At 41.2% G+C, this 14,180-nt stretch overlaps 1 protein-coding gene across 9 annotated transcripts in view; it reads right to left on the reverse strand.

Annotated features, from left to right (window-relative positions):
• Positions 1-14,180, reverse strand: part of TMEM241 (transmembrane protein 241) — a 63,277-nt gene that overhangs the window by 20,344 nt on the left and 28,753 nt on the right. For all 9 annotated transcript variants that reach the window (XM_068932352.1, XM_068932351.1, XM_068932354.1 and 6 more), the window contains 2 exons: positions 13,526-13,595; positions 10,653-10,746 (listed from right to left, as the gene is read on the reverse strand). In XM_068932352.1, the coding sequence (XP_068788453.1) occupies positions 10,653-10,746; positions 13,526-13,595 (164 nt within the window). The remainder of the gene's footprint in view (positions 1-10,652; positions 10,747-13,525; positions 13,596-14,180) is intronic.

The raw sequence follows: 14,180 nt of genomic DNA on the forward strand, positions 1-14,180 counted from the left end.
TAAACCTCTCTTTACTTTTACTCAGTCAATTTTCTTAGTATTTCTTATATTTGATGTCCTGAATTTTACCGGTCAATAATACAGTATGCTACACTAAAGAATTATTTCTTCTATCTGATTTGAAACGTATAACTTTTCAGTTTTGGGGAGCAGCCAGCTGTTCCAGTGCTCTGCTGCTGTAAAATACTGCAATAAAATACTCTTCATCTTATGTTAAGCTCGCCAACAGCTAGCCTTTTGGCACTCCTAGCTCTTCTTCACCTCATTTAACCCTTATGAGATTACGAAACAGACATTACTATAGGGAGAGAGAGGAGCCTGATAACCCTGGTAAGAAAACTGTATTTTTCATTGGCATCCTTCGGGGTTTAGAGTCAAGGCACTGACAGTTTGCCACATAGTTCTGGCACAACTTAAGTAGGCTCCTTGGGAAGGACTGAGATCAGCCTGTGGCTACCTTCCTCCCAAGTGCCAGATACTAGTAGGTAGGCCAGTATCTAGATTAGGTAGGAACTGTACTGCGGCTATTGTAACAGCCCACCTTGTAGTATCAAGACCTCTGAAAAAAGGAAAGAGATGAGGAAATTCCAAGCACCTCACAGGTGGACCATGACCTCCCACAGAGGTGACAGCTGACATCCAGGGAAAATGCTGGTTCCAGCAGGCAGAGCATAAAGTTCTTGGCAGTTTTGGTCCATGAAGAACAGGCAAAGAGACTTGGGTTGAATATGTCAGCACTGTGGTGGAAGACAATATTTTTAAGAGTAGATTGCTTAAATGTTGAAGTATTATCAACCACTAACTAGATTATGTCCACCATTTCAGAGTTCTTGGCATAGTTCAAAATACCCAGAATCTAATAACTGCAGCCACTTTCAGTTTGCTCTCTCTTGAGGTGTAAGGGAACATAGTTCAAGGGACCACAACTTCTGAAAGAGAACTTCAACAGTGTAGCGACTGAAGTAAAAAAATGGGGATAAAGGTAGGTATGTCACAAGTTCACCCCAAGAACTCAACATCTTTTCAAAAGACAGGCTGACACTCAATCCAAGGCCATCTGCTCAGGTGTTGCCCTATACCAGGTAACACCTTAACAAAGCAGAAGACTGACAGCAGAAGATATCCCCTGAGCAACCTGGGAAACCTATGGTGAACTTTTTTTTATCCTCTTAACTGGGGCTTGCTTCCTACTATGGAGATAGAATATCTAACTAAAGTGTAAAGCATGGTGTTTTCCGACTACATCAAACGCATATTCTCATCACTCAACACTAAGAGCTACCAGATGAGCAGTGAAGTTAAACACCCCTCACCAGACACTCCCGAACCTCGAGTCGGAGCATACCTAGCAAATATACTACAAATATCAGCAAATGCTGTGTGTGATCCTCTGCCAAGACACAGGATGGGATCCATGCTCCTACTGACTTCTCCAGCCTGGGCCCCGATACACTTGTTGACATTACTGGCTCACTTTGGTAAAAAGCACAGGACCGTGCCCCTGGCTACAGCCACAAACCCTCACACAAATACCGTGTAGGTGAACATCTAGCCAGCTATGTGCTCTGAAGTCACCTTTGCAACTGGCTTAAATGACCTAGATGTGCTGTGGCCCACTGTGCCAAGACTGACCAAACCTGGGGGATGCTGCACACATTCCCAGTGACTGCTCTTTCCATGCTAGATTGCTTGGTCTCTGGCTGAACAGTACAGACTGAGACCAGCGAGTTTTTTGGGTGCATTTTCAAATGTCGTGTTGCCCCCAGTATCATTGCTGTAAGCGAACAGATCCCAAAGATCCTACTTTACTTATACATGGATAGCAAAAACATGACTGAAAGACACTCAAGAATATTGCTAGAATCAGTGAGGACATCAGTTTAAGGGGAATGTTTTAGTTGTAAAAAGCAATATAATGCCCTTTGTCCTTTGTTACAATCTGCAGAAACACCTGAAGTCTTAATGTCCCTAGTCCACCAAACTAGATGTGAAACACTTTCCTGTCATGTCTCAAACTCAGTACTCTGTGGGGGATATCACTAGTATCAAAAATAGCATAGGAAACTTGGGGATGCGTAATCAAGCTTTTGGGGGGGGGGGGGGGGAAGCAAAAATAGCAAGTTTCCATCAACCTCTCTCCTGCTTGACACTTACACTTTTGACATTTCTGTGCATGTATAAAGTCCATTTCCTATTGTATTTCCCATCTCATGACTCCTTTGGGAAAACCTACTTCATAAACAAACAATTCCCAGACTAGATAAGTAAATCTCTCTACTGACCCTCTTCCATAAAACCCAACAATAACAGAACCAGTCTCTGCATTGCCACTCTCTGGTGTGTTTATGCTGTTTTAGTAATGATGTAATGGAAAGAAATTGACATGCTATTATTATTATGCTAAGGACTGTAAGGAAGAGCTCATATTCTGTAAGGTTTTAATTTTCCATTCAAAAACAAAAGCCTGTCCAGGGCTTTCTAACCATTCACTGTTACAAAAGGTCAAAATATTCCATCAGAAACCTTAAAAAATGTGGTACTTCAAAAATGTTAATATAGATAATCCCTTTTGAGTAATTCCTTTTATGAGCAATGTCACAAGGTTACGGAGTTAGCTCTGAGGGCCTCAACTGTCCATGAGCTTCTAATGGACAAGAAGATAGGGACAGACGTGACTAGACTCTTTAGTCTCCCATTCCCTGAGAAAAGGTAGGGAACCTTTGTAAATAAGAACTGTTTTCTGCTGTCCCCCTAGGACAAACATCTATCGCAAGACACGTGGAGAGAAAAAAACTGGGCTCTGCCCCGTTCCTCTCCATGCCAGCAATGGATAGGAACAGAACAGCTTGCAGGTCACGTCATCTCACGAGATTGTTCAAAGCTTACGTAAGTCCCCTGAGCACATCTTTCAGGGACGGGGCACACATCAGGGACCTAAGCCACTCAATCTGCCTCCCCCAGAGCCCTATGGCTGTTTGCTGACGAGCAGTTAAAAGTTAAAGTCTAATCCTTAAATAACTGTGGAGAGAGAGATTGAGAAATGAATGCACACGAGATTTTAGAAAGATTGGTTCTGAGTTGAGGAGGAGAGGAAGGAAGACAGGGGAGACCCAATCCAGATAGCCATGTCTCACTAACGTGAGAAGTGTCTGAAGAAAACAGCTGGAGTTTGACAGTGAGTGCCTATCGAAGGGGGTCAGTGATGAGCCTCCAGATTTGTGAGACAGTCTGGAGATACTGCACTCATGAAGGGTTTTAAGAACCAAAAAGGCAGCTGGCAAAACAGATCCTGAAAAGAACAGAGAACCAGCAAGGGAACAGAACATGGCTATTTCAGTTCATTTCTGGAAGCCTAAACGTAACTAGCGTTGAAAACTTCTACATTAGTTTGATACATAGCACACGTGGCTCCCCCGTACCATTTGGCATTTATATCAATATAATAGCAATGAAAACCATTTCCAAACCAGTCCTCGTTCTTTTGCTTTCTCCCTGTCACACTCATTCACCTCTCAGCCTCAGTTCTCCCTATATAAGTAACTCCAGGAGACAAAATAAAAACATGGGAGGGTAAAACTCTATTATGCAGAGGAATCAATGAACCTGCTTCTTCTGCAATCCAAAACTGTCAGATTTGTCAAAAATCTATTTTTAAGTTGTAATTCTCTAGTGTCAAATATACAAAAACAGAGGTGCCTTGTTAAGATTAAGGGTGAAAAAGTACCTTCCAAAGGCATACTCCAAGCTAGCAATTCAGCAGGTATCTTCATGTTCTAGAGAATGACAATACCAAATGTACACAATGCATTTTAAATGGGTATCAGGATACATAGCAAATAAACTAATTCAGAGCATCTCTTTGTGCTCAATCTTTCAATTAATGCCTGCTGAGACTAGAGAAATGTATTTTATCAAGCACAAGTGAAAACTGTGCTGTGCTACTACCCTAAGTGGCAACAAATAACTTTATGTACTTACTTGTACCAAAACACATGCCCAAAAATTGAGTGGCTGTTATTTTCAGCGGATACATAACTGTTTGCAGCCCTATGCAACACCTGTTAATACACGTATTAAAATTTTCTATTATCAAGAGTCTTTAGAGCTCAAGTATGTCGCAGCTATTTTTACAAGATGCCTTCCCTATTAAATTGTATTAGTGCCCCAGGGAACATATGCCACTCAGCTTAGTGGTCATGTAGCACACAGAGGAGTTGTTATGGAGACTGATGTCTTCCCGATAGAAGGCTGTAATTAGTGTTGGATGCTACAATGCAATGATCAAGCTGTCTCCATGGTAACCACTAGAAAACCTATACTTTTAAGGTTTAAGCAACTCGTCTTTCTTGTAGACCTTTAACACATGGTTAAGAGCACACTGATTGCCTTATTTGTTTGTTAAGCTCAGCTAAGAAACATTCTCCCTTCCAAGGTGTTCATACAGTCCCCATGGTGATTGACAGGAATCAATTACATGTGTCAAGAATAAAGTATGCACTGTACTTCATACAGCGAGAAGAATGAAAAATCCTTATTAATTTGTGGTTAACTGTATCTATGCAAATACATATACACAGAAGTACACACTGCGTGTAGATGGAAGAAGCTCACTTAATTTTACCTCTATAAAATCCTTCTCAGCACATGTGAAAGCTTTAGGGTTTAGAAACTCCCTCTCTCAGGTTAGAGATGTATTTAAACCACATCTGTGCCACAGCGAGTACATGCCAGCAGAGTCTGATCAGTTCTGGCACACAATTCTCCCTCTCTTCCAGGGCTTTGGCATGCATCTATGCAGTTTTTCCAGGTCAGAAACAGAGATCTGTAGACAGTCTTAAATGCTGTGCAGAAGACTTGCCAAATGAAAATATACTGTGTTTATGAAACTCCAGTGGGAATTTACGACATTCTTGTATACAGTTTTATGAGGTCTAAGCCAAGGAAGCAATGTGATTTTCAGCCAAAAATCTCACTGTCATTTCTGTCTCAGTATACCAGCACACAAAGAGCAGACTACTTGAAACTGTAATATAGCCAAGTGGGCAAATGCCAGACAACAAAACACATTTTTGTTCTGGTTATGATAGATGTACTTTTCTTCCATTGAGGCAGAAATATCCAAGAGACATTTGCTTCAGAAGGTGCCAATGGCAAAACTCTTACACCTATTTCTGCAAGTACTTCTCAGTAGGAGTAAGGCACTGACAGTCTGGACGAGAATATCATATGCCATTTGCATGTTAAGCAGCAGTGCAAGAGAAGAATTAAGAGATATATAAAAAAAGTCCTATTTATAAAGAAAGGCTTTAACACTGCAAAAATGTGGAAAATCATGAATTTGTTTTACTTCTTTCAGTCCATGTGCCCCTGGAATGAAAGCAGATAAAGTTTGTGTGAATTGCTATCTGTTAAGAGAGAAGCTGTGAGCATAACCAGGCTAGGAGTCCTGAAAGACTTGCGGGGGTGGCCTCTCTGCTTTATCAGGAGCATGAAAAAAAGAATTCCTATTTCAATAAAAAAAACATTGGTACTATTTCCAGTTTAAGAGGGATATCATACTATTCTGTGGGCTGAAATGAAGATGAATCTAATTTATCCTTTTTCCTCAAGACACCATGGGGACCTAAGAACCAGACACACAGGCACAAAACGTAGAACACCTCCTGTAGTCTCTAGTTTTAAGAGCTGTTATATATGTTGGGGGAGGGCTAAAAATCCTGGGGTATAAGTACACTGGGGTAGACTTAGTTACATATGACACAGGCTTTCAGAAGCTCCTGCAAAAATGCGTTTGCAATGTCTGGCAGCTAGTATTAAACACAGGGTGACTTGGGGCAAACACTTCTGAAGTTAACAAATAAAGAACCAAGGCAGCTGTAAGGAGATGCTTTTATATACCAGAGTGCCACTAACACTACTCAGATACACTAGAGATTACATAAGGGTGCATGGGAAGGCCATAAGGATGACTTGCATATTCCTGTTAATATTAAACCCAATTTTCTTCCAACCAATGTATAAGAAAACCAGCCGAAGAGTTGATGAAACTTGGTTTCAGTTATCCAACTTCTCTTTCTTACTCCCTCTGAAGAATTGAACGCAAGATCTACTTTTCACTGTCCTTCCCATTTATTCTTCCTCTTTCTAACAGGCTGTCTGAATAGATTTCTACTGGAAACAAACCACACTCTCCACTGCAAATTTTATTGAGATAACATTAGACATGATACGGAAGTGTGTGCTCACAAGTAACCAGTATTTTGCTGAAGAAAAGTTATAAAATGCCATTGCTCCCTTCTATGCATGATTTGAATTATTTCTGCTGCCTAATTTCTAGAGAATCTAACAGGTTTCATCACCAGATATAGACTAGTAGTCTTAGTCTAAACAAGTTCACTAAAAGCACTTATTAGCATTCTCAGATGCTTCTGTCTGTACATATGAACATCTCCAGTTTTTCTTTTTAGTACATGACCTATGATACTAGCACTGCTTTCAAGTTAGAACAAGAAATCACAATACAGCTTCAAAGTTTTGCTCTTCTCGGGATTAAATGTATGCAAGGCTATGACAATTCCATGTTTATCGGGCTTCTTAAAAGCAGTTTTTGTTTTACGGATCACTTCAGCATTTTTGACGTTTCTCACAAGTCTATCCAAATATGACTAACGCACAGGCTATTTGCTTTCACAGCAAAAGTGCAGAGGGTATTTGTCATTATAAATATCACATAGGGCTATACACACAGATGAAACCTGGGCTGCTTTTATGCTCAGAGTAATGCTTTGACATCAAAGCTGTCAAAAATCATCACAGGGTAAGAATTTAAAAATCTCATACAATGACCAAGTTGCTGAAGCCAAAGTAAGTATCATAAAAACAAGTTATGACCTAGCTCTAGTTTTTAAGTGAATGAAAAATTAGAGGGCAAGGAGGCCAAATATGTGAGCTTCAGAAAGAACGTCTCCTTGAATCTGTAAAGCAGGATCAATTAGATCTCACTGTTAGTTTACGGGTCTATCAGCATTTAACAAGAAACGAAGCGATGGCAGCAATCTGAGTCCCAGCTCATCAGTCACAAAGGTACAAAGCATGCAAATGGAAAACATATTTTCCGATTTGCTTCTCCCTAGAGGCCTGCACTGCTGTCTGAAGAATACAGCATTCTCCTTCCTTGGCTCATTTGCAAGATAAACATATTCTGGCCTCAAATGCTGCTCCTTTCCAACTGCTGTTAAAAACTCCAGTCAGAGATTAAGACGATGATCCAGGGCACTACTCAATCCAAGAAAAATGCTCATGTGGGAATGCAAAGCTGCTGCTGTGACCCAGACACTTTTTTCCACTGGACCTCAATCTGCAAGTCCAGATTCTAATATTTTCTATCTTTATTCTTTATCTACATCAACTTCCTTCCTAACCCTTTTTTTTTTTTTAAAAAGAAAATTCAAACATGTTTTACACTACTAGTTAAATACTGCTTTTCTGCACCTGTGATGACTTGTGGTGTGACTGAGACAGGCCTCATACCTCAGCAATGTCAAGCTGGGTCAATATTGAACTAGAATACTTCCAGATACCTGTAGGAAGCAGCATTAATAATTATAGTATAATTATATACAAAAAGTTGTATCTAAGCCATAATTAATCTATGGTTTCTTTTTGTTACACAGTATCTTGGGAGAATCTTGTAGCTGCTGGTACATCAGTCCCAACCCCTGCATGCAAATTCCACTTTGGCTCATTGCTTTTGTCACCTATCTCTCTCTGCAGTCTCCTTCGCTCCCCATTCTAAAAATGGTGTCTAGTGTTTCCTGAACATTAAGTATTCAGTGACTTTAATGCCAGAATCGGCTGCATTCATCACTGAGAGCAGTAGTTCCTACATATTCCTCGTATTTTCTCAAAAGGGTATGAGCGAGTCATAATGGCACTCCTATGACAAGCTTTAAAACACTAGTGAAAGAGACCAGGGAAACTGCTAGCTTTGGTATTATTTTTAGAGCTATGGACAGCTCCTATGTCCTTAGTACTTATTCCCCCACTTTGAACTCAAGACAAGGTATCTCAATTGAACACCAGATTAGAAGTTACAACAGGAAAAAGATTAATTTTTCCTGTTACAAAAACCCTAAGCAAAATTAAATCATGGACTTGCATATGAACAAACAGACTTCTAAGGCTGCTTACAAAACAAGAACAGATTAAATTATCACAGTGATACAAAGACAAAATTTAAGTTGCAGTAAAGGCATGTAATCTCATTGTCAACAGTGGCTAGAACAAACTTTGTGAAGTCTGTATCTAGAGTTGGCCAAAACCCCAGAGATCTAGAAATCCTTGAACTTTAGGAAAGCTTTGATCCAGCCCAGACTTTGTGGCTCTGATTCACTTCAGCTTGGGAAAGATCCAGATCTGCTCAAAATATATTTCACAACACATTTTTGCCTGCCTTTTTTTCCAGATAGGTCATAAATACCACATGCAGAACCATTTTTCCTTATTCACAATACCTGCTAGCAGAGCCAGCTATTCCCATCTCCAACCCAAAGCATTCCAAAAAAAACAGTGACAGCAAGCTTCAGATCAGCTGACTTGCTATTAAGGAACAGGGAGAAAGCTAAGGTATAAAGTCTCCATCGGCAGCCTGTTCTGGAGCTCCTGAGAAAAATTCAAACCAATGAGAAATTGACTTGTACAGTATGAAAAGGCTTGCCAAGCATGAAACCAGCCATACTACTCCTTTCTTACTATCCCCAGAAAAAAGAAAGAATGATTTGACTACAGTTTCTAAACAAGTGCAGTAAGCAAGTCCACTTTGTTTAAGGTAACAGCTTCACTCACTGCAGTAGGAGAGCAGCGATCACAAACCATGTAGGGAAGGCTGTGGTTTTCAGGTGGCCTAGCTGACAGTGATGAAACTGGGTATATCTGTTTGGGGAAAAGGAGTTAGACTAGCTCTTCTGACCACCTTTACAGTAGATAATTTAACAAATGAGGTGTCAGTAAATATAAAAAAATTGCTATTCTGATAATACACTGCCAAACCCCTAAGACCCACGGATCATTGGATAACTTAGGTAGACAGGATCTCAGGGAGTCTCTAGTCCAACTGCCTGCTCCAAGCAGGGTCAGCTGTGAGGTCAGACCAAGTTGCTCAGGGCTTTGTTCAGTTACATTCTGAAAACCTCTAAGGAAGGAGACTGCCCAACTTCTCTGGGCTACCTGTGCCCCTGCTTGACTATCCTAGGGTTGAAAAAGTTTTTCCCTATAGCCAGTTTGAACCTCTCTTGTTTCAACTTAAACTTCTCTCTCATCTTCCTGCCACGCACCACTAAAGAGCCGAGCTCCATCTTCTAGATAACTTCTCCATATGTATTAGGCAGCTACTGTTAGGTGCCTCTGAAGCTGTTTCATCTCCAGGCTCAACAAGCCCCATTCCCTCAGCCTCTCCTCACAGGGCAAGGGCTCCAACCCCCTATCTTGGTGGCCCTCTGTTCATCCTGCTCCAGTTTCTTTCCTGTACTGAGGGCCCAAAACAAGATGCGCTGTTCCAGAGGCGGTCTAACAAAGTGCTTAGCTGGGGAAGATAATCACTTCTCTGAATCTACTGCCTGGGCTCCTGTTAATTTAACCTAGGCCCTCTGGTCTTCTCTGCCAGCAGGGCACACTGCTAGCTCATGTTCGTCTTCCCATCTACCAAAAGTCCCAGGTCCTTTTCCAACAGAGCTGTTTCCCAGCCAGCCAGCCAGTCCCCAGCATATATTACTGTCAGGGACTCTTCCTTCTCTCATGCATGACTACTTTTTATCCTTGCTGAATTTGTAAGATTCCTGCTGGTCCATTCCTCCAGCTTGTCTTAGTCTCTCTGGAGGGCAACCCTTCCCTTGAGCATACTGGCTGGTCTCGATAGCTCAGTGCCATTTGCAAACTGGAATGCATTTTATCACTTCCATCAGGTCATTGGTAAAGATGTTAAACAGGACAGGTTCCAGGACATACCTCTTGTGCTACTCCACCGCCCTCCGGGTAGATTTTGACCCATTCACCACCACCCTCTAAGCCTAATCATCCCATCAATTTTTTTTTACCCATCTAATAGCCTCCCACACAGACTGACACAGTCCAACTTGGACACAAGAACATTGTGGGAGACAATGTCAAAAGCCTTGCTAAAGTCAAGGCAAATGACATCCACTGCTCTCCCCTGTGATGATGGCAGTGGCAGTTCTGGTATTAATCTTCAGGTAATTAGGTTTAACTACTGACTCTGTAAACCAGTACTGCTGGGAAGACACATCAGAAACAAGGGCTGGTGCACACTCTCTCGGGAGTATTTTTCCTCAACACACCTCTGGAGAGTATCGATTGGTATTACCCAGATCCAGTATGCCAAGTGCTCAGCCGTACTTAATCAGCACAGCTCCATTAAACTCAGTCTAACGTCAATACTTTGCCTTAGCTAACAATTCTGGTTTGTTATGCAAGGGACTGATATTTGTGGCCTCAACACTTTGTGCAGAATGTTACCTGGACAGGCCCTGAGAGTTCTGATAGGAACAGCTGAGGAAACTGGAGAGATGTGAACTTCCTCACAGTTCTCCTGGGAGATACATAGATCCACTGTGTTCCTGTGATGCTCTTTCTCTTACCTTTGCAAGGAAACTCCATGCTGCATATTGCCCTGAGGTTGTGCTGTTTTTCAGTTTCGCTGTGTGCAACATCAGGAAGAATCCCAACAGTCCACTGCAAAAGATGGGGAAAGCTTTTGTTAATAAAGTCTCTAAATTTCAACTAAGCTGCCTCTAACAGATGTCTTGATTTTCTGAATGCACAACTGAACAGACACCCTTCAAGCAGTGTTAATTCCATTTGGAGAAAGCAAGCTGGTGGACAAAGAACTTCCTTTACGTCCAGTAAATCTGGGGGTTTGTTTAGCCAGTGGCTGCAGTCTGAGTAGAGTATGTCTGACAGTTTTGTGCTTGGTCTCTAATGCACTTGCATAATCGGAAAAGTAGAGATTACTGGAAACACGGGGTCAAATATTAACTTCAGGCACTGAAATGGCTCTGAAAAAAGGTAGTGTAAATTTCAACAGGAGCCACACATGTTTAGCCACTAACAGGCTTCAACCTCCACAGAGACTTGGATTGGAAAAAACAAACAAAACCCCCAAAGACCATACCATCAGAAAAATTCTGCCTGATGCTTTCAAGCCGTGCAAACTTCATAAAGTCCAAATCCCAATTAAGAAGTCAAATATATTTCTACTAGACAACAAATAGACAGATGACTCACTAGCGCTGGGGAACAGAATATTCTAAAGCTCTCAGCTGACTAGTAAGTGAATTTTGATTCTCAAACCACTTAAGACATGTGCCCTGTGCTCCTGTAGCCAAGCCTACTCTTCAGGCAACTGTTCCACATGTCACTGGACTTTAGACAACTTATAAGCTTGGCCTCTGGATTCTGTTTCACTTATATATTTGCATCCCACTGGTTATGAACCAGGGACATAGCGTAAGCAAGCAAGGAATAAAAAGGAACTTCAAAATACGTAAGGAACAAATCACCGCCTGGCTAGTACAGAGGCATAAGAGATTATAAAGTACTGTGGGAGGCAGCATGGGAAAGGAAATAGGATCAAAGCAGCATGCAGGTAGTGAGCAAAATGGGCCATGGCACTTGAAGAGGGTATGCTGTCCCAGATGCTGATGCAATGTAGCTGGTCCCTTCTCTGCTCCAGCAGAAAGGAGATTGTGGCCCCTCTGCTCCAGGCTAAAAGTTCTATGCTGGGCTTTTAACGTGAGCCAAAAGCTGTTCCCTGCTCAGGACATGGAACAAAGTCATGACTCAGCCTGTGTAAAACACCATGGGTGCAGGTGTTTTTGGTATATCAAACACAGGAGGGTATTGTAACTGCCCAGGAGGAAGAGATACTGCAGTGTCTTTCATTGAACCATAACACAAGATCCCAAAGGACTACCTGCTGCACCTGGAACCAAGCAGATGCTGCTTGGATGACTTAATAAAAGAGAGGCCCAAAATCAGCTACCAGTTGCAGAGAATGGGCAGAACATTCCACAGTGAGAAGTTGGTGAATTCAGTGAAATACTAAGCAGCACTGCCTAAACTCCTGAAAGTCTAGTAGCTGGCTAAAGATTAAAAACTTCTTCCCTTCTGAAAGGGGGTTTTAGTCAGACTGATTCAAAGCTGTTTAGTGTAATACAGAGATAAAGAGTGAAGCAGCTAAGTATAATACCTGAAATACTGACACCATTGAGTAAACACTTAATGAAACAATGGAAGCAGTTTGCACATAAGTCCTAATGTGCCAGACCTTCTACACCGGTGGCAGATGATGCAGCAAACTGCATCACTTCCCTTGCTTTATATCATATAGGTTTTCTTCCACATCTGTAATGTTTACAAAGGCACTGAATAACAAGATGCAGAGGAGCAACTGGGATGCTTGTTTCTACATCTAACTACTCCTTTCCCATTGTTTCAGGGAAGTGTGATCGAGAGTGCTATCTACCCTATGTATAATGAAAAGGAAACAGAAGCATAAGACTACAAACAATAAAAATTCAATAAAGTAAGAGAGAGGAAAAGGAATATCTGGGCTAACTAATATTCACTGGTGCCTGAAACTGGACCTTGTCTTCAAGAAGACATGTATCTCACTTATCTACCATGGAATGAGCTATTCATCAAAAGCTAAATGCAAGTTGTTAGTAGTGGGGATAGTCTACTCTTGAATAAAGTACTTTTGTACCAAAAAAACCTACATAGGGTAATTATTTAACGATCATTTTTCATACCCCCTTTTAATAGATAGCCACAAATAAGAAAAGCCCTAACAATCACACAATATTTTTGCCATCAATTAACATGAAAATACAAGTTTTTCCCCCTTTAAAAAGAAAAACATTTTCCTTGGGCAAAAGTTTGGAGGAGAAGGAGTAAAATCTGAGTTAAGAGCTATAGAAGACAACCTTAGGTTGTCCTGTGAGGGCCGTGAACTTTTGCATCTCAAAATAGAGGGACCCTTGTTAAAGCTTTTCCCTCTTACCCCAAAAAAAGCATTCTGCCAAGTAACAAGATGTACAGGCAAATAAATCCATGTACATTCATATAGCGCTGAAGACTAATACTTTGTAATCACTGCAACAAGCGAGCTTTACAAGGGCTAATCCAACTTGAGAAGCATTTGAGAGATGCTGTTTATCAAAGCTTTGCTACATTAGGTAAAAATATTTTACTAGAGACTGGGAACCCTCATGGTCAGAATACGCTCACCCAAATAAACACATATACTTCCATCTGTGACGAGCCAATTTGAATCTCAGGCTTTCAAGCACATATTGACAGAATCACTTCTCTGCACTTTTACTGACTTGTGCCAGGAGAAACTAAAATAACTAAAGTTTTGCGTATTCCAAATTTTGAACTGAGAGACAAGCTTGGAACTCAGATTCTCTTATTTTGAAAACATTCACATGCCCTGTTATAGAGAGGTTACCTGGCACAGCAGCTGCTGTGAAATCTGTAGAAGTACAGGAATGGAAAGTCCAAGGCACTGAAGAGATCACCTGAGGGACAAAGCAATACACTCAGTGGAAAATAGGAGGGGGAAAAAAAAAAAATACCCGCTGTTACAGGCAGGGAACAGCAATTATATGACCATTACTAGTTTAACATTCCTTTGAGTCCTCGCAGCTGCCTGACTTTTCATTTGTGATGCTTTCCACATTTCTAGCGTGCTTAATGATTTCTCTGACGTTCTTAATTCTAGCCAGTTCCTGCCTTCAGTTGAAAAGGGTGAAAGGATTGCATAAAACCCAAGAATATTCTGTGTTAGTAGATAAATAATCCTGTTGATGCAACAGTTGCCAGTTAGACATGCATCATACCCACCTTTTTTTTTTTTTTTTTTTTTTTAACCTCAGAGCCCACAATGGTTCCTACTGTAGTCAGGAAACTGATTTACTGAAGCAACAGGAAACGTAGATATATGTTGGCTGTTTCCCTCTCTGGAATTTGAACTCTGACACACAGCACAAGTTGGGAGGTTTAAGAACACTCTCCCAGACCCAGGCTGAGCTCTAGAGTACTTGCATTTCCAGGCACCTGGGCCCAAGAGCTCTCAGAAACAATTCCCTGGAGTTTTCTTGCCT

This window comes from Struthio camelus, chromosome 2 (genome assembly GCF_040807025.1).
Source record: "Struthio camelus isolate bStrCam1 chromosome 2, bStrCam1.hap1, whole genome shotgun sequence".
Taxonomy (NCBI): Eukaryota; Metazoa; Chordata; class Aves; order Struthioniformes; family Struthionidae; genus Struthio; species Struthio camelus.